Source organism: Arachis hypogaea, chromosome 1 (assembly GCF_003086295.3).
Source record: "Arachis hypogaea cultivar Tifrunner chromosome 1, arahy.Tifrunner.gnm2.J5K5, whole genome shotgun sequence".
Lineage (NCBI taxonomy): Eukaryota > Viridiplantae > Streptophyta > Magnoliopsida > Fabales > Fabaceae > Arachis > Arachis hypogaea.
The window spans coordinates 60,091,229-60,117,239 of record NC_092036.1 but is presented as its reverse complement, the minus strand read 5'-3'; the positions used below and the strand labels follow the sequence as shown (position 1 = coordinate 60,117,239).

Sequence of the window (26,011 nt, the reverse complement as noted above, 5' to 3'; positions counted from 1 at the left end):
GAAAGAACCCAAACACATTTATTCTTTCTGCCAATCAAAAAGGAAGATCAACGTCACTTAAATGTGATGCAATTTCTGTTGATGAGGACGAGGATGATGCAACTTCTGATGGGAAGGTTCTGAGCATAGATAAGGAAGATGAAGAGGATGCTAGTAGTGAAAGGACCTGTATGCTTTTAATGTCATCATAACAGCGACTAGACAAACATAGAGGATCATCTACTACGAGAATCACACACATTTATACTTCAAATTGGGGTTAGGTTAGGGTTGTAACATTAGGACTAATTTGAGCTAAATAAACAAACATATCTGCTTAGCATTAGGGTTAGCCATACTGGAGTGTAACATGCTAGAACTTAACATTCCAGCTCAGCAAACGTTGCACACCTCATCAACTGAGATAACGGAAGGACGAGCTTGATCAAAGTTGGTAACTTTTGGGGACATTTTTGATTAATTTTATCTTTCGAAACGGAAATTGAGATCGAGGTATCTTTCAGAAACAATTTTGACTATTAACTCATTAATTTTTTATTATTTATTAACATATCGTAGAAAACGTTCTCTCCAAAATATACTTATCCGTGATTTCTCTTTTTATTTTTCTTCTAATTTTTTTAGTCATCCGAATAGTAGACATACTCAAAAAACCAAAATTAAAAAAATTGCTCTTTAAAAATAATTTCCCGGCTTAAAAAAAAAAATTGCCGGGAAAATTACGTTGCCAAAATTAACACGCGGTTAATAATAAAAAAACACAAGAATACCCAATTACGTTTTCTCGCGAGGAAGTGTATAAGGTAAATAAATCTAATTAATTTCCGTGGTGGTCAAAGGGAGAGTCCAACTAAGGTCTATTTCGGTGTATCAACACCACAAACTTATTCTTCGCGGTAGTTCTGAACTGAAGCTGTCGCTTCAATTTGATTCCGAGGGTTTTCTTCTTCTTCTTTGTTGTGTTGGTTTCGTTCTCGTGTTCAATTCGATGGTTATGGATACGAATCGCTCATCTGGTGCTTCTTCATTTCTCTCCGATCTTCCCTCTCGAGGCCTCTTCTCTTCCACCGTTGTGTCTTCCAATCCGGTAAATCACTCTTACTTCCAACTTTTTTTTTCTTTCTTTCTTTTTCTTCTTTTTCATGCATGATTAGCGAATTTGAATTTCTGTTGGATGCTTTGATATGTGGTGTTCTTTTGTATTGATTTTGTGAATTTGAATTACAATGTGGTTTCTTGTTTATTGTTACTGTTAGGTTTTGTGGTTTTGGTTGAAGCATTGACATTTGCTTAAGAAATGTTAGAATATTGCTGTGAAAAATGGTTGATTACTTAGTACATTGATGGTTGATGTGATGTATGGAGTTTGGAGTTGAGCTAAAACATCAAAACTTAGATGAAAAAAGTGAGGAATTTTATGGCTTCGAACTGTTGTACTAAATAGCATGACTTTTCTAATAATTGAACTCGTGTCACTAACGATTCCCAACTTTGTAATAAGTAGTTTAATACGCAACATTGGAGGCTCTTTCACTTGGTATTAATCATGTGTTGTGATTAATTCGTATATTTTCTTCTTCTGCCTTTGTTTTTGTTTATGAAGATCTTAGAATTGCTTTTGCATTTCTAGTGGAACAGAATATTAGGAGCATTTGGGAGAAACTAAAAGCACTGCACATTAGGCTTCTTTTACAAGGGATTCTTTTTTAAAATTGAACCTAATCTTGTTAATGTTATACCTGTAATGGATGCTTATTACGTGTTTGAAATCTTGAAATTATTTGTTTAAATTCATGCTGAATTAAGATAATACAGGAGCTCTATTTTCATCATTAATCACATTTCCTCTATCCTGCTGGGTTCTACTGCGTAAGCATTCTTTCTTCTGAAATAAATATCAAGTGATTTTCTGCCGTGCTTTCTTTGACGCACATGCTTTTTATGTAAAGCTACCAATGTCCTACATCATAATGATACTTCTTGTCATTGAAAATGATTTTCCTTCCAGTTTTTCAGAACTCTGCATGATGTTATTTGCAAGACATTATATTCAAATTTGATTTGACATCCTGATTGTGCAGGGTGGGATGCGGGTGTACGTATGCGATCATGAAACAATGCCACCAGGTCTTCTCATTCTTTATCTTATAGTATTAAACAGGTTGCTACAACTCAGTATAGTTTGATTGCTCCAATAATGATATTTCACTTCGCTCTCAAGCAAAGACTCTAGCAATGAAACAAATGAACTTTTACCATTTTCTTCTTATAGAAACCAGAAAATTTCTCTTATCTAGAATTGATTGTTTAGCTATCATAATAAACCGTTATTAATTTAGGGAGGTATACTATGTAGCCATAGATTGTTTCGTTATAAATTATTTCCTTCTCATCGCCAGGGTTAAGATTGGCTCCCTATCATCCACAAACATTATACTTTATCATATTCAAATGGTACTCGTATTTGCCAATGAAAGATTCTTTATGAGTTTATAAGCTTTTATGTTATGTACTTTGTCAAGTTGGATTGGTATTTAGCATATTTATTGTTGCCTTAATTTGTTGAGTTTAGGGTGTTTAGTGTTTGTACATTGCATAAGTGCTGCTTAAAAGTGCTGACCATCGCCTTTATTGAGCATGAAAGGACCTTACCATCTTAGTTTCTAAATGGTTCTTGTTATCAAATTTTATTTCTTGAGTTCTTTATTGAATTTATGAAACCATATATTAAGAAGCTTTCGACACCTTCTTGGTGACTTGGTCATGATGTATATTTTTACGTAGTAAGTGGTTCATGTCATAGATTTTTGTCATATCTTTAGTATTTTCTTCATTTGATAATCATCATGAAGCAGAGGTTTTCTAACTCTCTTGTTGATCCAGAGGGCCAGCATATTAAGACAAACCAACAAAACATACTTATTAGAGCACTCACCCTAGGCCTCAAGAAACAAAAATGTGATTCCAGCTCAAAGGATGGAACCGAGGGATCTAGAAAGAGGTATTATTCCCCCCATGGGATGGTAAATAACCTCAATTCACCAACTTGCCTGCAAATTTTCTGCCACTATGTGTCTTTTGATGAAGAGATATGGATAAGTTTTTCCTTTCTCTTCACTTGCCTCTTGTGAATAACTAATGGTGCCTATTTTGCGTTCAATTAATGTCTGTATTTAAGTATTTCAATCTCGTTGTGTTATTGAACCCGGCCTCATTAAACTCTTTTATCAGGGCTAGTGACAAGGGTTTGGATGGCAGAGCTTCAGCTAAGAGAGCAAATAATCAAATAAACTCTCTACAAGGTGGGTATGGCCTTTGTAAGGCATTTTGCATTGGATCCTGAGTGGGATGTATGTAAACATTGGATTCAATTACCTACATCCTTATGCATTTTATATCATATATGTATACCGTTTGTTGGGTGTGGGATTGGTCACATCTCTTATCATACAGTCTGATACGTATCGAGACATGCACCTCAGGCTTATGTTTTAGTTATGCTTAATTTATGTGACTGGAAGTTCTCTTTACCTGTGCTTGCACCTCTAATTCAGGCTGCCTCTTGAGTTTACCTCAGGTATTTGTGATTGGCAAAGATTTAAGGTCATAGGTCTGACAATTACTATAAATTAGTTTACCATGATCCTTAGTAAGATTGCTGAACAGAGGTTTTAGCATATGGATTCTCTATATATCTCAATGACTTTTGTTTCTTATGGTTTTAAACATTCAGAGGGATCAACCAGTCAAACATTCAATAAGGATTTCCACAGGTTGACTGTAGAGAGGCTTCGTAATCTTTTGAAATCTAAAGGTCTTTCAACCAAAGGAAAGAAGGCAAGTATTTCTGCAGTTTTTTAAAAACCGGTACATAAGTTGCACTGAGATGGCACCTGCATGCATGCATAAGGATGTCCATATGACTGTTTCCTATATGTTATGTTTTACTGATGGTCCATATATATCAAATCATAATCGCATAATGGTTCCATTTGTTTCAATTATTCATAAAATTTTGATATAAATATCAAATGGTATAAGTCTAAGGGCTTGTTTGGACGCTATTTTCAAAAAAAAATCTTTTTTTTAATGATCTTTTTTTAAAAGATTTTTTATAAAAGTAAAAGTGATTTTATGTTTGGATATCTCATGTAAAAAGATTTTTTTTATCTATCAATTATGTTCGGGTAAAATAAGATAAAAAATGACTTTTTTATTCATTTATTATGTGAAAACCATCTTTTTTTTAAGGAAAAAATCTTTAAAAAAAATATGCAAGTTATAGTTTTTTAAAAAAGATGTTTTTTTTTCTAGTGCTTTTTTTTACTATTAGAAATTTGTCAGTCACACTAAAAAATAAGAAGATATTTTTTCATTAAAAAATATCTATTTTTATTAATTTAATAGTGTCCAAACAAGCACTAAGATTGACTATTGAAAAAGTACTGACTTCTATATATATATACCTATATTTGCCTTTACTAATACGTGATTTAAAATCTGTAGGAGGAGCTTATTGCACGTCTTAAAGATGCAACTGATTCGTGAACAAGAAGGGAGAATAGTAGGAAAACTCTTCTCGTTAAACATCCAATGTGAGTAGTTAGTGTTTTTTCAAGGTAACTAAGATGTAGAACTAATATAATATATTGACCTCTACAGACCTAGTGCAAGCTGCAGTAACATTTGAATATTATTGTTTTGGTGCTTCCTGTTTCATGTGAAAGCACATTCTGTATGTTTTTCTGAGTAAGTAGTTGCGTTGTATGTACTGGATGCTTTAGCTCGGCCTGAAGTTAAAAATTAATTATGCCAATCATAGTTGTTAGTATTTCCCGAATTGAATCAATTCCTCATCCTAACTATCCACAATTAAGACAAAAATCGGAAATGGCCATGAATACAAACGAATTGCTGGAATTGGTTTGATCCAGTATCAATCATACAATCATATAAACCATCTATTCGACCGATACAAAAGCCATTCGGTATCAGTGATACAACTTATTCGAATGGCTCTTCTGGCCATCTTTCTTCTGGTGGAGCCGTGGAGGGATAATTGCGGCCTTTCATTGTGGTTGATGGTGGGTGGTGAAGACTGCTATTATTCTGTGCCTCAGCCTCTGCTCTCTTTTCTCTTTTCCGTCAGAATTGGAATGACTGAGAAATGAAGGAATTAAGAAGACAAACAGAGGCTACTTGTCCTTACATGTGTGTCTTTCCAGCGGCTCTGCAAGCCTGCAACCGTATTGGAATTTAGTTGCTTACATGTTTGTTTTTTGGTTAAAAAAGGGGGCATAAACCCATAAAAAAGAAAACTTAATTACAAACTAAGCGGGATAATGTAATCCCTCTGATATTTACTCAGATTTCTAGCTAACTCAGGAGGAGGTAAATCCCAAAAAACAAAGTCATATCTATCTTTAACTCATTTGTTAGGTAATAAGCACATCTATTACCTTTCTTATAGTTCTGTACAAAATATGCTTGAATCTTATTTCCTCCTCTCATTGATTTCTCTAACATTAGCATTTGGATGGATGACCAGGTTCTTGCCTCCATTCAAAAGGTGCACCACTGCTGCTGCTGCATCAATCTCTACCACTACTTTTCTACATCCCATAGTCCAAGCTAGCTCCATGCCTTTTTTCACTCCCCATGTCTCTGCCCCAAATGCCTTTCAGTGCCTATCTTGTAGGAGAAACCCCCGATCCAGCTGCTACTCTCGTTCCTCAACAGTCTGCCAAAACCGGTGGTACGTGGGTTTCCTTGTGCGGTGCCGTCAATTTGACCCGTCCGCTCATCCTTTCTATGTTTTTCGTCAGCGGTAGTCATTGGTCAAAAATTTTATTACCAATATGATATTTTTTAAGGTGAGTTCTATCTAATTCTCTCAATATTAAAGGCTAAGTTACTCTTTGTTACATGCTACATTATTATTAGTTAAAATAAGTTGGCTTACAATCAACCGCTTTTTAAAAAATAGAAGTAAACAGTGAGATGACTTGCGTTACATTCAACAAAGAAGAATTATAACTTTATTTGTTGAGAAAATTTCTAGTAAATGCAAAGAACACAATCTTAAGAGTATGTATTGAAGGAAAGTGAAGGGTTATATACCACTCTGAAATGCACAACAATTAATTTAAACTTGAAATTTTTTATAAGATGCTTCCCGATCGAGCTTGTAATGCTAATAAATAGGGATTGTGGAATTAGGCGTTATGGTGTTCATAAAAACGGTTATTCAAATTCATAATTTATTTTATTTAAAATGTATTAATTTCAAAGGTAAAACGCATGTATAAACTAAACACGGCTCAAACTTACATGAAAGTCCCAAATTAAAAATGTTATGCGCATGTTCTCTTGCATATTTCTATATAAATCAAATTGATAAAATTCAAATTAGCTATTTAAGTACTAAAACGAATTGAGAAGATTCGAATTAGTAGGAATTGGGATAAATCGACATTACTTGAGTCAATTTATTAACGAATGTAGTTCGATACTAGTAAATCGAATCGAATGGTGTAAATTCGATTTATAAACAAGGGCATAAAGTAGATAATTCTATTTAGTGTGGTTTTACGTATATAAAAATTTGTTCATATCAAATTTCATACTATACTCTTCCGTCCATTTTTGATAGTTCATAAATATTTTGAAAAAAAAAATTATATATATTTTAGGAGAAAGATTTGTGGTCTAATTTAAATAAATTCATTAAAAAAATTATTAAAAAATATATTTATTCAAATTCCGAATACAATAATACTCTTCTACATAATTAATAATTTAAAAAATAAAAAAATAATATTATCCAAAAATTTATGAGACTTTTTCAAAATAATTACAAAGTTCTAAAAATGGACGGAAGAATTTTGTATGGAATTTGATATGAAAAATTTTTTATACAATGATATGAGTATTTTATATAAAAATCAATACAAAACAATCACAATTTAAATTCTATACAATATTCTTCTGTTTATGGTTAAAACTTTGTAATTATTTTGGAAAAATCTCAAATTATTGGATAATATTATTTTTTTAATTTTTAAATTTATGAGCTATCAAAAATGAATGGAAGAGTATTGTATTGAATTTGATATGAAAATTTTTTTATATACATAAAACTACAATAAATCGAACCTAGTGGATTCAATTTATGAACTTTATGCTATTGCGTATAAATCGAATTTACACTTTTTGATTTACTAGTATCGAACTACATTCGTTGGTAAATCGAGTCAAGTAATGTAGATTTATCCCAATTTTTATTAATTTAAATCTTGTCAATTCGATTTAGTAATTAAATGACTAATTCGAATTTTATATAAAAATATGCATGGGATATGTACGTAATATTTTTTTATTTAAGATGTTTAGATAATTTTGAAATGTGTTTTGTAACACTCTAACTACTTTAAACCTTACCTCGCATCGTAAAGTAAAGGTTAGTCAAAGGTTACGATAATTCTAAAGCTTATACATGTATATATATAGAAAAAAATAATAATTCTAAAAGCCCGATAAAGAAAAGCTCAAAAACAGAGTTTCAAAGCGCAAAACGTTCACACGAAGCTACACTAATCGAGGTACAAGATATACGTACAGATATCAAGACATATATATAGGTATATCAAAGTATAATAGTCATAAGAATCTAGCGGCCGCTCGTGGAGTTTAAGCCGGCTAGTTATATACAGACATATAGAATTTAGAGAGTAAAACAGCTTATACAAACTTCCTCTCAAGGTAAGCCTCTAGGCAAAATAAATAAAAAGTGATAGATTTAATCAAAATAAATAAATAAATAAAAACTTCAAAACATAGCAAGCATCCTCTGCTCTGTCACCATCAAAGTAACTCACCGAGGTGGGTTGCGACTTGCATCTGAAAAATAACAACAGAGTATGGGATGAGAACCAGAGGTTCTCAGTATGGTAACAGTGCCCAGTGATGTAAGATATAAGACTCTTGGATGCCAGAGGAAATCCTAAAGTTTCATATCCATCACACGATTCAAGCTTAAAACATAAGTAAACTTAAAAGCATAATTTAAAACCATAAAGATAAGGGTAATCTAACTTAGTGGATTTCGAATCTAATAATTCTCCGCTGTCCCATAGCCTTGGCCAACTTAACCGCCATGCGATCCCATTGCCACTGCCTTCTGAACCTCCTCAATTCCAGTAGAATACACATATAATAATAATAATACAAGTAAAGCATAAGTATAAGCATGTATAGCAATTAATTCAATAAGCATTTAGGCCTGTTAAACACTTAGGCAAAGAATACAAGTCGAAAAAGCAAACAAACAGATAGAATATGCACATGATGAATGTCTGTACTATTTAGCTGTGATATCACATTATCGGTTCAACTGCCAACCCGACACATCTCCATGGAGATGCCGCCTTTCGATCTTATATTGGAAACCCCCGAGATATTGTGCCCGGATCACGGTCCACGATGTCAGTGTCGGCACACTATAGTAATTTCAAAAAGTTGCGAGCGGAATACTCTTGCCACAGACCTCACATCTCAACGTAAGCGAGACTAACCACCGCCCTTACGCCGTCGTCCCTACCAGGCGTATAGCGTCACAATAATCTCAACTTTAAAAGTGTTACATCAGTGGTTTTCAAAAATCATTTAGTTTTGGTTCTCAGTAGTTCACCACTTTCACAATTCGTATCATCAATCATCAATACAATGCTTTGCCATCTTACTCAACCCATTTCGTCCCTAGTACTCCAGAACCTAAGTCTCCGTTTTCAAAATTCATGTAAAATTCACTTATTTAAGTCCTTAATTATCCTCCCTCAATCCTTAGACCTAACCATAAACATTATCCTTAAACTGCATCTTAGAAAAGTTTAGAAAGTTGAGAGAACCCTTTTTTAAAAACATAAAAAATCATTTTCAGCAAAACACGGGTCTCGCGTACGCAGGCCCCTGCCTCGCGTACGCAGGATGTTGAAAAAGGGGTGGTCGCGTATGCAATCACCTGCTCGCGTACGTGAGTATCTCAATCCGAATAGGTTCCTTGCATCGCGTGTTGAAGTTTGCGTACGTGAGTTCCCCAACCTGAATGGGTTGGTCGTGTATGCAGCCAGTACAAAACTTAGAAAAATTTTAAATGTTGTAGAATTCAGTTTTTGGCACCAATCTTTGAACAGTCATAACTTTCTCTACAAAAATCTATTTTTCACAAACTTTATATCAATTTAAAGCTCTCAAATTCATCTTTAATTTAAAAGATTCATTCAATTTCAAGCTTTGAGGCTCGAGTTATGCTCTGTCAAAGTTCACCAAAAATTAGTTTTTACCAAAAACAACAAGGTCCTCAACCTTCCAAAATCCACAACCAAAACCAATTCAAAACCAAACCAAACTCCAATTCACATCAATTTCTACCCTTTGTGTCACAATTCATCACTCTTACAAAATTTTTCACTCAAATTATACACTTCTCAACCCCAATCATCAAATATATCGTTCTAGAATCATTTCTCAACCAACACAATCATACATCATCATTCCTTAGTTATCAATCATAGTAATCAACCTTAATCATTCACAATATAAATATTCAACACTATTCATTAATCTCAACAACGTTATTCATCCAAATCATCAAGTCATCAATTCATCATAGATCATCAGTCAACCAAGTTCAACAACCAATTCAATCCAACCTATCCTATGGGTCACTAGCCTAAGTATCCAGAAATATTATATATTACATAGAAAAAACTGAAACAATACCTTAGCCAATTTCCAATATACCCAAAATCCAAAAATTGAGTCCAACTTAAGTTCCAATCACCAACAATCAATCCAAAGCTCCAAATAAATGCCAACAATCACAACTTCAAGCCATATACACACATAATTTAAAACCATTCAACTTAGGGTTCATCATAATCACAATTTCACAAGGTAAAAAGTTTTCTTATCTTTTATGATGGTGTTTGGAGCACAAACCACCGATTGCCTAACCTTAAGTAATACCTAAACAATTAAAAACACAAAATCTATTCAAAACCAAAACCCACAAATTTGAAATTCTTAGGGCTGCAGGAAGGGATAGAAATATCAAAATCTTATCTAGAAGATTTAGATGAGAGTAACGGGCTAGACAAGAGTTTTGTGTAGCCGCTGACGGCACGCGAATCGGAGCACCATAACTCGAGTTATGGCCATCGGAAGTTATATGTGAATAGTAACACTTCTCTCTTCTCCTCTCAATTCACGCAGCTGCTCAAACTCTTATGTGTGTGTGTGTTTGTGGCTGAAAGGATTAATTAATAAGTGTTATATATATTGGGCTTGGACCCTACTTAGGTCCGGTCCAATCCGTTAGCGTTTTTTGTTCGTTTGGCCCAATTTTGGGCTAAACTTTTAAAATTAGCACTCGGTTTTTAACTTTAATTTATTTTCTAAAATTTTCTACTGTTTTTATTATTCTCGCATAGTACCGGATAGATTTAAGCTGGTACCGTCGGTAAATTTACCGACGAATTTTTACGCAATTTTCTGAAGAAAATGACATTTTCCAACTCAGAAAAATCTACTGGGTCCAATTATCATGTTTATATTTTCTAATTAATATTCTAAATTTTTGGAACCTATTTTGAGACTATTAATTTAATTTAATTAAGCGGCTAATTAATCGCAGTTCTTACATTGCCATTCTTAAATTTTCCCTCAACTTAAACCTACCTCTCACAATTCATCTTTCTCATTTCTCCATGTCAGCTCAAATCCCTATTTACATCCTTCATTCTTATTTCTAACGCCATATTTTATTCGAATTCAAGTCTACGCTATTCTCATTCTGCTCACTCTTAACTTCTCTCAATTCAACTTCAATGCTACATCAGCATTTCAACTCAATATGTTCCAAATTCGTCTCTCAAATAAACCATTCCCTATTTCAATCTAAACCCAAAGTCACCATGATCTATTATCTCAATCTTTATTTTCCAAACTCGACAATTGCACTCACTTATCACCCAAATTCTAATTTATTCACCTACCTTCATCTCCACAACCTATCCCAATTTATTCTAATCTTACAGCCAATAGCCTACTAAACTCTTCCAGCATTCAAGTCTAAAATATTTTCAGTCACCATTCTACTACTTCTATTAACAACTATACCAATTCTAATCTTAAAAAATTTTTCATAGCTCTAAGTACAATATCCATCAATTTTCAACCATTTAAAACTTCCAAAGCCTAACAACAGTTCTTATACCAACCACAATTTCAACACCATCCACTCAATCGTACTCATAATACACTTAATCATTCTAAAACTTAAAATATTCTATTCTCTATTTTCTTTACTCATTTGCAAATTCCCAAGGTCCACAATACCACCATACCGTTTATTCCGCATCTAATTATCCAATTCATTTATAATTCTACCAATGTATACAATTCAACCTCCTTTAGTCATGCTAATCAACTAATAAATTCCTACTTATCATAACTAAATCAAATGTTGAATTCAGCCAAAAATTCAAGCCTAAATTTATTCTCACTTATTTTTCTCCTTCTCTACTTATCTCTGCACTCTATAATTCACTAAGTACCAAATATTATATAAACCACCCTATAATCTACACATAAAAACCAAAGTCAAAAGAGAGCTCAATGGTTGCATCTAGAGATTACATGAGATGTCGAAATGAGCTCAAGTTATCTGAAGGGATATCAAACTCAAAAGAGAGCAAATAATTTTTAATGGTATCCGTAAGAAATTGAAATGATACATTATGTTGTAATCAGACAAGGTTGTAGAAAATAAGAAATGTACCAGAAAGAGAATTAGAGTAGGGATGGCAACACCACCCAAATTCGTGGGTACCCACCCCACATCGGGACAGGTTTTTGGGAGGGGCGGGGTGGGTCGAGTTTAGGTAATACTGATGCGTGAGTATCTTGCTTATCTTTTCCTAGTGAATTTGTACTTAAATTGTTGAGTTTAATCAAGAATTAATTATCTTTTAGCCACTATGGATGCTACTTTGAGTCTTGTGTATTTCTATTTATTTCAGGTAGCATTCAACTGGATTTGATGGAGTTTCTACAGCACAAGAATTAAAGGAGAAAACCAGCGAGGAGCAATGCGTGCGTGTGCTTGATGCGTACGCGTGATTTGGAACTTTTCATGGCGACGCATGCGCGTGGATGACGCGTACGCATGATTTGAAGATTTGCACGGCGACGCGTGCGCGTGACACGCGAAAAAGACTATCGACGCGTATGCGTGACATGCGCCACGTGCAGAAAACGCTGGGGGCGATTTTTAGGATGTTTTTGACCCAGTTTTCAACCCAGAAAGCACAGATCAGAGGCTGCAGAGTGAAGGAACCAAGTGGTCCCCATCCATCAATTGAAGACTTGCGGATTGTTATAATTAATTCTTATTTAAATTCAAATTTGATTTTAAATTAGAAAAATATATTACGTAAATTTTAGAAAATAGATTTTTAAATTAAATTATTTAGGATTAGTTATAAAAAGGGATTCCATTAGGGAATTCGATAGCAACTTTATATGCCGCAATCTGGCACTTTTACCTGAATCCTTTTTTTTCTCTCTAAACCATGAGCAACTAAACCTCCACTGTTAAGGTTAGAAGCTTTATATATTGTATGGATTGATACTATTATTTCTCTATTTTAATTCATGTTTTGATTTATATTTCAATAATTGTTTTCATTTTTTATTTTATGAATTTGGGTGGAACAGAAGTATGACCCATGTTCTAATTGAGTTCTTGTATAACTTGGAAAAGCTCTTTACTTGAACAACAACTTGAAAATATATTATCCTGAATTTCTAATTGTTTGTATTTAACGGGATACGTGACATATAATTTCCTTATTTTTGGATAATTAGGATTCTTGTGGCATATAAATTGGAATTTGATCATCACCCTCTAATTGGAATTAATTGACCAAGGAATTGGCAGTTGATGAATTTTAGAGGAGACTAGGAAGGTCTAAGGAATTAGGGTCTAGTCACAGATAGTTTGCCATGAATTAAATCTTGCATGATTAAAAAAGTTAATAAGAAAAGTCAATCCGAAAAATAGATAACTCTGAAACCTTAACTGTTTTCTCTATATTTTATTTCCAAACCATTTACTTTACTATTTTAGTTTCTGCACGATTGTTTAATGCTCTTTGAACATCCAACACTCTTTTTTGTTTGCCTAACTAAGTAAATCAATTAACCATTGTTGCTTGATCCATCAATCCTCGTGGGATCGACCCTCACTCACCTGAGGTATTACTTTGTACGACTTGGTGCACTTGTCAGTTAGTTTGTGGGTTATAAATCACCGCACCAAATACCCATCCCGATATATATATATATATATATATATATATATATATATATATATATATATATATATATATATATAATATAATTTTAATATATAATATGTATAATATATGTAAATAATTAATAAATGATTAATAATATTGTATCATATTTAAATTTTACTTTAATTTATGTTATGTATGTAATGATGGTTATATAAATTTTAAAATTTAATTTTATTTATTGGATTTTAATAATTATAGGGGCGGGTACCCACAGGGGTGGGTTAGGGTTCAACGTTTTACTACCCGCGGGTAGAAGCAGGGCGGGTTTTACACGGATTGGTGTATGGCGGGGCGGGGTCGGGTAGAGCAAAAACCCGCCCCTACCTGCCCCGTTGCGACCCCTAAATTAGAGTGCACCTTAAAGAGGGATTCCAAATTAAGAATCTTTGGTGGAAAAAATAAGGCAAATTGAATCAAAATATGTCTGTACTGATTTTAAGAGGATTACGAGCCTTTCAATAATAGCAGTTCAACCTAACCGTACACGTTCATGCTTACATCAAGGAGTACAAGGTTTGCGCGAGGATATGTGAAAATAAGGAATAGGATTGGGCTAGGTTCAATTTATTCACCAAGAGGGATTCCGATATAAAGAGCTCTAATGCAATTTACAGGGAAAATATAGGTTGGTTCACAAGGAAACCTCACACCGTTATTAAGATTACCGTACTTCCGCAACGTTACTCTGACTCATTAATCTCTAAGAATTGGGTTATTTTCCCACGTCAACCAAAAACGTCCCTAAATTCTATCAGCTCTAGCAGTAATACTCTACACGGCACAAGTGAGTTTGATCCTAAATTTGATACTAAGTATGACACCTCTATCCTAAAACCTTTCTCTCCATCACATGCTAGGTGTAATGCGGTGTTTTAAATTCACACAATGCAGTTAAAGCTTTATAACCAATTATACACCTACCCTTTTTCCTCAGGCTCCCACGTAGGGTATTCATAGTGAATACACAACCTCACTGTTAGTTCTGACTTGCATCCTGGTTTTTCCCACGACAGTAATCCTTAGCAATGTGTCCAAATAGTCCACAAGAATAGCATCAACCATTTCCTTTCGCTTGGTGAAACCGGGCATTGTTGATTCTTCGGAAGTTTCTTTGACCATGAGGATGTTGAATGGCATGTCCATCCCTTTAGAAGATCTGGCCCCTTGGTGGAAAATACTTTCCACGACCTCTGCTACTGGTACCACTGAGAGTATCTCTCATTAAATTTGTCTTCCTAATGCAATCCTCCACAACTCTTGCCTCGTTCACTAATTATGAGAATCCCCTAATCTCCAATGGAGCCACAACACGCATGATATATTTCCTCAACCCTACTTGGTATTTATTGCATTCCAACCCTCACAGGACTCAGGGGCACTGTGACCTATTCTCGAGAACTTGCAGAGTTCCTCGAATTTACTGGTGTATTTAGCTACATTCATGGATCCTTGTTTCAGCTGTAAGAGCTCCAACTCTCTGGCCTCCCTTATTGACTCATGAAAGTACTTCTTGTAGAAAGCTGCTTGGAATAACGTCCCTGTATTGTCCACATTATGTTGGTGTAGCAGTCGGCGCTCTCCTTGCCACCATTACTGAGCTTCTCCTACTAGTTGATAAGCCGCATATTCTATGAATTGATAATTCGGGACATGTTGAGTTTATAGTGCAGACTCCACAGCAAGGTTTTGAAAATTGGACCGGACCAGTCAGTTTGACCAGTTTAACCACAAACCGGTGCCTTTTATGGTTTAGTTCAATATCAAAAACCGCCAGAATCAAAACCATTTTCAAACCGCTGAACCGGCCGAGAACCGGTCGGTCAAACCGAACCGGGACCTGGTCGGTTTTGAAAAACGGCACCATTTTTCATTCTGTTAGAAAATGAAATGGCCAGGTCTTCTTAGCATCTACCCATTGAGCCATTCTTCAATCTTTCTCCCCAACACACAACCCTTGATCCCCCACCGCCACAGGGCTCAGCGCCGCCGTTCGTTGCTCTCAAGCACCACCGTGTTTTCGTCCGATCGTCCACGCTTCTCCCTCATTCGGAAATCGGTGCGTCTTCCTCGAGCTCGCCATCATTTGCTGCCTCGTTGGTCTTCGTCTGCTCAAACCCTAGCCTCCATCACTCTCCTCTTCAAGCTGTGTCACCGCCGCCGCCGAATCTGGTCCAACCGTCGTCCCTACTATTTCAGCGTCGTCGTAGCTCGTCTTTGCCGTCGCGTCGCATATGCTCCACTCTCCTCTGCCGTCGCGTCACGCTGTGAAGGGGAAAGAAGGGGGTGGAGGTTGTGGGAGGAGGCGCGTGAAGACAGCTGCCAGTGCTGCTACCTCTGTTGCTGCCTCTGTCGTGCCTTGCCATCATATTACCACTGATTTCATCTGCCCTCATCCTTGTTCTACTTCAAAATCATGCTAAATTTGTGAGTATCTGTCTTTTTTGAATATGGTTACAAATAATAAGATTAGACATTGATTTTTCTGAATTCTAATTATGGTTTTGTTCAAATTTACTGATGGCTTTGTTTGTAGTTGCTGGTTTTGCTGGGTGAAGGTTTAGTGTTTTGGAATGTTTTATAATGTGCTAATGTTTGTAATTGCTAGCTTTGTTTGTAATTGCTGGGTGAAGGTTTAGTGTTTTGTGATTATTGGTTAATATTTTGGTTTATTGGTTAATATTTTGGTTTAGTGTTCTCTCTTTTCCAGATTTTTCTTCTCCCTGTATTTTTGCATGTTACTGAATTGGTAATTAATAAATTTGCCTTTTTGCTGTAAATCGAGACTTTACTAGGATTTGTTAAATTTGTTGCTTGTTGCTGAATTTGTTGCTTCCCAGTCACAGAATCAGAACAGAATGCTCAGTCAGTGCTTGATTGATTGGCTTTGCTCACTGATTGTATTTGATGATAAATTTTAAATTGATATCTTTTAAATTTTAAATTTGCACTGCCTATGTTACTGATTCACTGTTCTTTCAGTGCTTTTTGTTGTTGTTAATCATTGTGATGAGCTTTGTTAAATTTGCACTGCCTATATTACTGAGTGTTCCTTCAGTGCTTTTGTTGTTGTTAATCATTGTGATGAACTTTGTAAAAATTTGCACTGCCTATGTTACTAATTCACAGATTCATCCCTCTCGTCATTATCATTAGCATGAACTCCGAACCAAAACCCCAACTCTCTGGATAAAATTGTAACAAAAGCTGATTGGGACTTTTTCTTCTACTTAAGGTATGAATCAAAATGATGAGGCCAAGTTGTGAATACACAAGTGTCAACGGACTATAATATATATTGAGTTTGTGACATTAGAAGGGTGTAATAATAACAATAATGGAGTCATGTTATTTGAATATTGAGGTTTAACATCTAAACTCTCAACTTCTCAGCCCTGTTTGATTCTTCATCTCAGGCAATTGAATCAAATCAACCAGGCTTTTATTTTCTTTTTCTCTTAGTTGATTCTTAATTTTTCTAATATATGTAGCTTTTTGAATCAAGTGGATTAAATTATGTAGTTTTCTTGATTTGGGATATTTTCGGAGACGCATTAGAAGAGCTATTTTATTATTATGTTTGCTATAATAATATTCAGATGTTCTGTATGCTTGTGATTGTTTCAGTGTTTACATTTTCTTTCCAAGTCACTTGCTGTGGTTGTTCTTTGAGTTAAGGCTTTGTATGTGTGTGTGAGAATATGTGATAATGTTGAATGTTGTTGCATCTAATAGGAGTTATTAGAGTACCCTCGTCTTTGGTCCTTTATATTTTATTTATTATTTTATTCTAAAACGGTTTTTTTGGTTGAACCACCGGTTGGACCGGTTGGACCAATGAACCAGTAAACCAGTGATTAAAGCGGTTTGATGATCGGTCTGGTTTTCAAAACCTTGCTCCACAGCTTTGAACCAGTTGTCTGCTTTAGCAGGATTTGTCGATCCATTGAAAATAGGTGGGTCAACGTTCAGAAAAGCAGCTAGAGTTCTGGGATCACCACCTAAGCTATCTTCAACACCTTCTCCATTTTTGTTTCAGGCTAATTGCCTTGTCCGCCACATAGCATGAGTAGTCATAGCAGTGCTCACTTGAATCGTGTTAGCAAAGTTAGTCATCACCGCCATGAGTTTAGCGTGATTGTCCGTCGACGGGTTACCCTCATTCTTTCTTCGAGTACATCTCTGACCTCATCCGTGAGTCACCATTCAGGGTCCTGTCCACACCAAGCAACCGATATCAAGGTGATCAATCTCAATATATCGAGCTTAGTGCTTCAATTATCCCAAAAAGGCACTCACAAACAAGCATGCTATAAATATATCAAGCAGATAACCTAAATAGCATGAAAGAAAAATGACCCAGAGTATGCAATAAAGCACAATTAGTCCATCCCTCAGGCTCATGATAAACCACAATTTTATGGTTTATCCTGTACTAAATTGAGTGGATTTTATCAATTATTCCTACACTTATTCATATAAACTGCATGGTTTTACAAATCCTTCCTAATTTTGTTCCATGATTGAAAACTTGCTTCCTAAGGGTTTAAATTGTTAATTTTTAATTCTTATTTATTACCATTCGATGCCGTGATGTGTATGTGAAGTGTTTTCAGGTTTACAAGGCATGAATGACTTAAAGGATGAAGAGGAGGCATGTCAAAATGGAAGGAACACAAGAAACTAAAGAGATTGGAAGCGAGCAGCGACGTGCACGCAAGCGCATTGGCGCATTTCACAGCGACGCGTACGCGTGACAAGCGCAAATGACTAGCGACGCGTACGCGTGGCCGACGCGTACGCGTGACAGAGCGTCACGTGCGGCACTATCAGCACTCGCTCGGGGCGATTTTTGGGTTGATTTGGACCTAGTTTCAAGCCCCAAAAACGCAGACTAAAGGCAGGGGTCTAGATGAGACTGATGACTCACTTCACTTTGACTTTCACTTTAGTTTTAGTTTTAGTTTTGAATTCGAGAGAGAGAAAACACTACTTCTCCTAGGGTTCTTAGTATTCTTAGTTTTTGGCTTTTGGATTGGATATTGAGAGAGTTTCTACTACCTTCGATTGAAATCTTCATCGTTATAGTTTGCCTTTCTATCACTCTACTCTTTTATTTCCATTTAGTTGCTTGAATTCATGTTTGGATTTTCTTAATTTTAAATCTATTAATGCAATGAACCATTTTTATATTTAATTCCGTTACTTGTTTGATTTCTTTTAATTAATTATCAGTTCCAGATTTGCTTTTATAAATTTAATTTTAATTACCATGTCTCCTATCTACTCCCTTTACATGTTTGTGGAAATGGCATTCATGTTAATGGAGTAGAGCTCCTAACTTGGCTTTAGAGTTGATTAATTGGAAACCCTTGAGTTGGAATACTCAGGTATTAATCTGTAATTGGAAATTGTTGGCTAACTCACTTTTTACTAACTCTAATCCTTCTCTATGAAGTGATTAGGACTTGTGAATCAGAGTTAGTATTCTTCACTTAACCTTCCTTTGTAACTACAAGAGGATAACTGAGTGAAAGCAACCACCTTTTACTATTATACTTGGGAAAAATCAACAAGGATAGGAACTCCAATTTTCACTCTTAGCCAAGACTTTTTATTAAATACACAACATCTCTTGTTATTTGCTCCTTGCATTAATTCCTAGTTATTTATTTTTCCGTTTTCCAATCCTAAATTTTCTCAGAAAATTCCTGACCAATAATAATTCTAGAAAGAAAGAAATAATAAGCAAGAACGCAAAAACAGAGTTTCAAAGCGCAAAACGCTCACACAAAGCTACACTAATCGAGGCACAAGATATACATACAGATATCAAGACATATATATAGGTATATCAAAGTATAATAGTCATAAGAATCTAGCCGCCGCCTGCGGAGTTTAAGTTGGCTAGTTATATACAGACATACAGAATATAGAAAGTAAAACAGCTTATACAAACTTCCTCTCAAGGTAAGCCTCTAGGCAAAATAAATACAAAATTGAGAAAATTAATCAAAATAAATAAAAAAAACTTCAAAACATAACAAGGATCCTCTACTTTGTCACCATCAAAGTGACTCACCAAGGTGCGTTGCGACCTGTATCTGAAAAATAATAACAGAGTATGGGATGAGAACTGGAGGTTCTCAGTATGGTAACAGTGTCCAGTGATGTAACATATAAGACTCTTGGACGCCAAAGGCAATCCTAGAGCTTCATATCCATCACACGATTCAAGCTTAAAATATAAGAAAACTTAAAAGCATAATTTAAAACCATAAAGATAAAGGTAATCTAACTTAGTGGATTTCTAATCTAATAATTCTCTGCTGTCCCACAGCCTTCACCAGCCTAACCGACATGCGATCCCATCGCCACCGCCTTCCGAACTACCTCAATCCAAGTAGAATGCACAGATAATAACAATACAAATAAAGCACAAGTATAAGCAAGTATAGCATTTAATTCAAAAAGCATTTAGGCATGTTAAACATTTAGGCAAACAATACAAGTCAGCAAATCAAACAAACAGATAAAATATGCACATGATGAATGTCTATCCTATTTGGCTGTGATATCACATTGTCGGTTCAACTGCCAACCCGACACATCTCCATGGAGATGTCACCTTTCGGTCTCATATTAGGAACCCCCGAGATATCATACCCGGATCACGGTCCAGAATGTCAGTGCCTGCACATTATAGTGATTTTGAAAGAATGCGAGCGGGATACTCTTTCCACAGACCTCACATCTCAACGTAAGCAGGACTAACCACCGCCCTTACGCCGCCGCCGTGACCTCGACAGGTGGGATTAACCGCCGTCCCTGCCAGGCACATAGTGTCTCAATAATCTCAACTTTAAAAGTGTTACATCAGTGGTTTTCAAAAATCATTTAGTTTCACTTATCAGTAGTTCACCACTTTTACTGTTCGTATCATCAATCATTAATACAATGCTTCACCATCTTACTAAACCCAATTCATCCCCAGTACTCCAGAACCTAAGTCTCCGTTTTCTAAATTCATGTAAAAATTCACTTATTTAAGTCCTTAATTATCCTCCATCAATCCTTAGACCTAACCATAAACATTACCCTTAAACTGCATCTTTGGGATGTTTAGAAAGTTGAGAGAATCATTTTTCAAAAACATAAAAAATCATTTTCAGCAAAACATGGGTCTCGCGTATGTAAGCCTCTGCCTCGCGTACGTAGGATGTTGAAAAAGGGGTGGTCACGTACGCAACCACCTACTCATGTACGTGAGTGTCTCAACCCGAATGGATTGTTTGCGTCGCGTATTGAAGTTCACGTATGCAAGGGTTAAAAATCCACTTGCTCTCATACGCAGGCAGAGTTCACGTACGAGAGTTCCCCAACCTGAATGGGTTGGTCGCGTTGCGTGTCCCTGTCGCATACGCAGTCAGTACAAAACTTAGAAAAATTTTTTAAATGTTGCAGAATTCAATTTTTGACACCAAACTTTGAACATTCATAACTTTCTCTAAAAAAATTTATTTTCTACAAACTATATATCAATTTAAAGCTCTCAAAACCATCTTTAATTTAAAACAAAGTTTATTCAATTTCAAGCTCTAGGGCTCGAGTTATGCTTTGTCAAAATTCACCAAAAACTAGTTTTTACTAAAAATAACAAGGTCCTCAACTTTCCAAAATTCACAATCAAAACCAATTCAAAACCAAACCGAACTCCAATTCACATCAATTTCTACCCTTTGTGTCACAATTTATCACTCTTATCAAATTTTTCACGCACATTATACACTTCTCAACCCCAATCATCAAATATATCGTTTTATAATCATTTCTCAACCAACACAATCATACATCATCATTCTATAGTTATCAATCATAGTAATCAAATTTAATCATTTACAATATCAATATTCAACACTATTTATTAATCTCAACAACGTTATTCATCCAAATCATCAAGTCATCAATTCATCATACATCATCAATCATCCAAATTTAACAACCAATTCAATCCAACCTATCCTATGTGTCACTAGCCTAAGTATTCAAAAATATTATATATTACATAGAGAAAACCGAAATCATACCTTGGTCGATTTCTAATATGCCCAAAATTCGAAAATTGAGTCCAACTCAAGCCTCAAATCACTAATAATCAATCCAAAACTCCAAATAAATGCCAACAATAACAACTTCAAGCTATATATACACATAATTTATAACCAACAAACTTAGGGTTCATCATAATCACAATTTAACAAGGTAAAGAGTTTTTTTACCTTTTTCGATGGTGTTTGGTGCACAAACCACCAATTTCCTAACCTTAAGTACCACCTAAACAATTAAAAACACAAAATCCATTCAAAACCAAAACCCACAAATTCGAAATTTTTAAAGCTGCAAGAAGGGGAAGAAATATCGAAATCTTACCTATAAGAGTTAGATGAGAGTAACGGTTTTGACAAGAGTTTTGTGTAGCCACTGACGACACGCGAATCGGAGGATCGTAGCTCGAGTTATGGCCACCGGAAGTTGTATGTGAATAGTAACACTTCTCTCTTCTTCTCTCAATTCATGCAGTTGCTCAGACCCTTATGTGTGTTTGTGGCTTAAAGGATTCATTAATAAGTGTTATATATGTTGGGTTTGGGCCAACTTGGATGCGATCCAATCTGTTAACGTTTTTTGCCCGTTTGGCCTAGTTTTGGGCCAAATCTTTAAAATTAGCGCTCGATTTTTCAACTTTAATTCATTTCCTAAGGCTTTCTACTGTTTTTATTATTCTCGCATAGTACCGGACAAATTTTAGTCAGTATTGCCAGTAAATTTACCGGTATGCATTTTTATGCAATTTTTTAAAAAAAATTACATTTTTCAACTCAAAAAAATTTATTGAGTCCAATTATCATGTTTATATTTTTTAATTAATATTCTAAATTTTTGGAACCTATTTTAGAACTATTAATTTAATTCAATTAAGCAGCTAATTAACCACGATTCTTACATATTTGATTTCTATATGCATTTTACCTTCGTTGCAATGAATTATGTATTTACAGTTGAAACTCAGTTAAAACTAAAATTGATGTTTATTGCAAATAAAAGAAAGAAGAAAATAAAACTTTTATTTCAATCAAATATACAATATTTTATTATATAATCCGACTATTTTGATAATAAAGTTTTTTCAATAAATTTTTATAAATTATAAAAATAGTTATATTATGGTTAATTAGTTAGGTTAAATGAAGGATTAAAATTAACCATGATAAACTAACTCATTTTAACTAATAATAATTTGACATGTAATAAGAAATAATTTATCTTTTACTATTAATAAGATTGAATAAATTTATCTTTTTTCGAATTAATTATTTAGATGTCACCAATTTGCTATCGTGGCACTTTATATAATTTTTTGTAGTGTAAGGTACATAAAATTGTGGAATCAGGAATATGAAAACGCGGGACATTTAATTTCATTCTTCTGTCTCTATCTAATCTATTATATTTAGGGTAAACTATTATTTTGGTCCCCTATGTTTAGGGTGAATTTTATTTTAGTCCCCAACGTTTAAATTGTTCTATTTAAATCCTAAAAAGATTTGATTTGCATCAATCAAGTCCTTCCATTAAGTGGGTGTCAAATTATTGACGCCGTGTCCAACGTGACAAGGAAGAGGTGATAGTGGTTAGTAAACGTGTAAGCCTTTTTCTCGCCTTTGGACATAACGCATGCTGCTTACCCTGACTCTTCTTCTTCTTCTTCTTCTTCTTCTTGTGAAGCACGAAACGCAAAGGAAAAGTCACAAATCCTACCGCTAGTCACTGAAGACTTGTGATTCGCAGCCAGAGAAGTGACATTGTTGTTCAGTAACGTTAAAGGTCCACAGTAATAGTGAGTTTGAAACCCTTGCTTTCCGGAAGAAGATCGTGTCAGGTATTCCATTATCAAATCTTCTGAACCCATTTGGTTTTCATCTTAATGCGTGTTTATATGTAATGATGTATGTTGATGTGTGATTATTTTGTTTTATAGTTTCATATTCGTTTCTTGTTTTGTTTTGGAAGTTTTTATTTTGCCCTAGTGATTTTATTTATGCATTTCTGTTGTTGTTGGTCAATGTGAGAATTTTATGAAGTGTATTGTATTTGTGTAACAGATTGGTCGAGAAATGAGCTATTTTAGTGTCAAGATACACCATGGGGGGAAGTTCGGGTTTGATGGTGCCTTTACACTATGTAGGGGGTGAGACTTCGATAGTGGACTACTGTGATGAAGATAGGTGGAGTAGGTTTGAGGCTATGGAGATAGTGCTCGAACAGGAATATGTGGTAGAGAATATCGCTGCAATATGGTATAAGTCTCTGAACGATAAAACAGATGTAAGGTTGAGGATGCTTCACACAGACAAGGATGCCATGGACATGGCTAGAATTGGAATGAGGGACAACATGGTGGAGCTTTTGTTGTTCATAAAGATGCTGCTACTACTAGGAAAGGCTGCACTATTGAGGAAGTTGAAGAGATAGATGGTGATGAGGCTGCTGCACCCACTGCAGACACTATTGGGCCTGGTCGAATTGTGTTGCACAAGGCCCAATCTCTTGCTCAGGCCAAGGTGGGTAAGAAGTCCAAGGTGGTGAGAAAAGCCCAGAATGATGTGCTGGAGGATGGTGGTGAAGAGAGGTCAGAGGGTCAGATTTTTCAGGTGATGAAGAATCTGAGGATGATGACTACCAGCCAGGAATTGATGATGAGGGGGACAGTGATGAACAATGGAGTGGAAATAGCTCTGGAGATACTGATCTGGAGGTTGCATTTGATGACAGCGATGATGATTGGAATGGTGATGGGGGTTTGTATGATGTTGAAGTCACAACTGCAAAAGATCTCCAAAGGCCAAAACAGAGTGTTCCAACTGAGAGAGAACAAGGAGAGCACAGTGGCAGTGTTAATAAGGGTAAGGAGCAAGTGGTGGCTGCTGGATTAAGGGATGAGGATGATGGGTATGAGAGTGAGGGGTTGTGGGATGTCCCTGTAAGTGACGATGAAGGGGATCCCTTGTTCAGGAGGTACCCGTTGTATAAGGGTTTGAAGAATATGAAGGAGTATAAATGGGAGGTTGGGACAATATACGTAGATAGGAATGCTTTTAAGGAATGTGTAACGAGCTATGCCGTGCACAGTGGCAGAGAAATATGGTTCTCGAAGTGTGATAGCCATAGGTGCAAATCTGTTTGCAAAGAAGGTTGTAAGTGGTTTGCTTACTGCCATAAGATGAAGAGAGAGGATTCATGGCAACTGACCAGCTATTACAAAAAACACACATGCTCTAAGGCAACCAAGATTGGTATAATGAGTTCTCAGTGGCTAAGTAAGGCTTTTATGAAGAAGATCTATGAAAACCCAAAAATCAAGTTGAGAAGTTTGATAAAGAAGGCTCATAGCAAGTGGAATGTGGATCTCACAATGACCAAAGCTGCCAGAGTGAAGCAGCAAGCCCTGGATGAAATTAATGGTACTTATGGAGAGCAATATAGGAGGATTCATGACTATGCTGCGGAGTTATTGAGGTCTAATCCAGGGTCCACTGTTCAGATACAAGTGGAGAGACCTCCTGAATTTGAGCTAGAGACACCACCTCCTGGTACGGACATGAGACCACGATTTCAGAGGATCTATATCTGCTTGAATGCTTGTAAACGGAGTTTCATGGTGTGCAGACCCATGATCGGCCTTGATGGATGCTTCATCAAGACTCCATATGGGGGTCAACTTCTAACAGCCATTGGATGGGACCCCAATGATCAGATTCTGCCAATTGCCTATGCTGTTGTTGAAGCAGAGATGAAAGATTCGTGGAGATGGTTTTTGTTGAATCTGTGTGATGATTTGGGAGTTGATAAGATCAGATGGTGTACATTCATGAGCGACCAACAAAAGGTAACTCTCAACCTAGACTTGTGTAATTAATTCTTTCTTTAATTCATGTTGTGCTGTTATTGACTGGTGATGTTTTTAAATTCTGCTTCAAAGGGATTGATCCCAACCTTTGATGAATTGCTGCCTGGCATAGACCACAGGTTTTGTGTCAGGCACTTATATAGCAACTTCAGAAAAAGGTTCCCAGGTGTTCAGCTAAAGATGATGATGTGAAAGGCTGCAAAGGCAACATATGTCTAGGAATGGGAGAGGAGGATGAAGGAGATTCAGCAAGTTAATCAAGGAGCTTATAATCATCTCATGGAGATCCCTGCCAACTATTGGAGCAAGTCCAAGTTTAATTATTTTCCTAGATTCGATACACTTGTTAACAACATGTGTGAGTATTTTAACTCTGTTATTGTAGAGGCTAGAGAGAAATCCATTGTGTCCATGCTAGAAGACATTAGGGTTTATCTAATGAATAGAAGGTCTGATAACAGACAAAGTATAGTCATATATACCGGAGAAATATTGCCAAAAATAAACAAGAAAATTGAAAGAGAGTTTGATAAGGGTGGGGAGTGGTTGGCCATATATGCTGGTAGGGACAAATATGAAGTGTCTAGCAGTCAGGGTAATAGAGCCAAGTTTGTTGTGGACTTAA

At 35.6% G+C, this 26,011-nt stretch overlaps 1 protein-coding gene across 3 annotated transcripts; it reads left to right on the top strand.

Moving 5' to 3' along the window:
- Positions 1-783: 783 nt before the first annotated feature.
- LOC112805185 (protein LOWER TEMPERATURE 1) lies at positions 784-12,735 on the top strand. 3 transcript variants are annotated; one of them, XR_011863290.1, is made up of 8 exons: positions 789-1,087; positions 2,082-2,127; positions 2,884-3,001; positions 3,232-3,302; positions 3,734-3,837; positions 4,507-4,595; positions 5,549-5,873; positions 12,081-12,735. XR_011863290.1 is itself a non-coding variant. In XM_072198577.1 (7 exons), the coding sequence occupies exons 1-6, from the start codon at positions 989-991 to the stop codon at positions 4,546-4,548; spliced, it is 480 nt and encodes a 159-aa protein (XP_072054678.1). In that variant the 5' UTR covers positions 789-988; the 3' UTR covers positions 4,549-4,595; positions 5,549-5,968. The 3 variants fall into 3 exon arrangements, 2 of the variants coding, with proteins under 2 accessions (XP_025703377.1, XP_072054678.1); XM_072198577.1 differs by lacking the exon at positions 12,081-12,735 and having other exon boundaries at positions 5,549-5,968; XM_025847592.3 differs by lacking the exons at positions 5,549-5,873; positions 12,081-12,735 and having other exon boundaries at positions 784-1,087; positions 4,507-4,831.
- Positions 12,736-26,011: the final 13,276 nt, after the last annotated feature.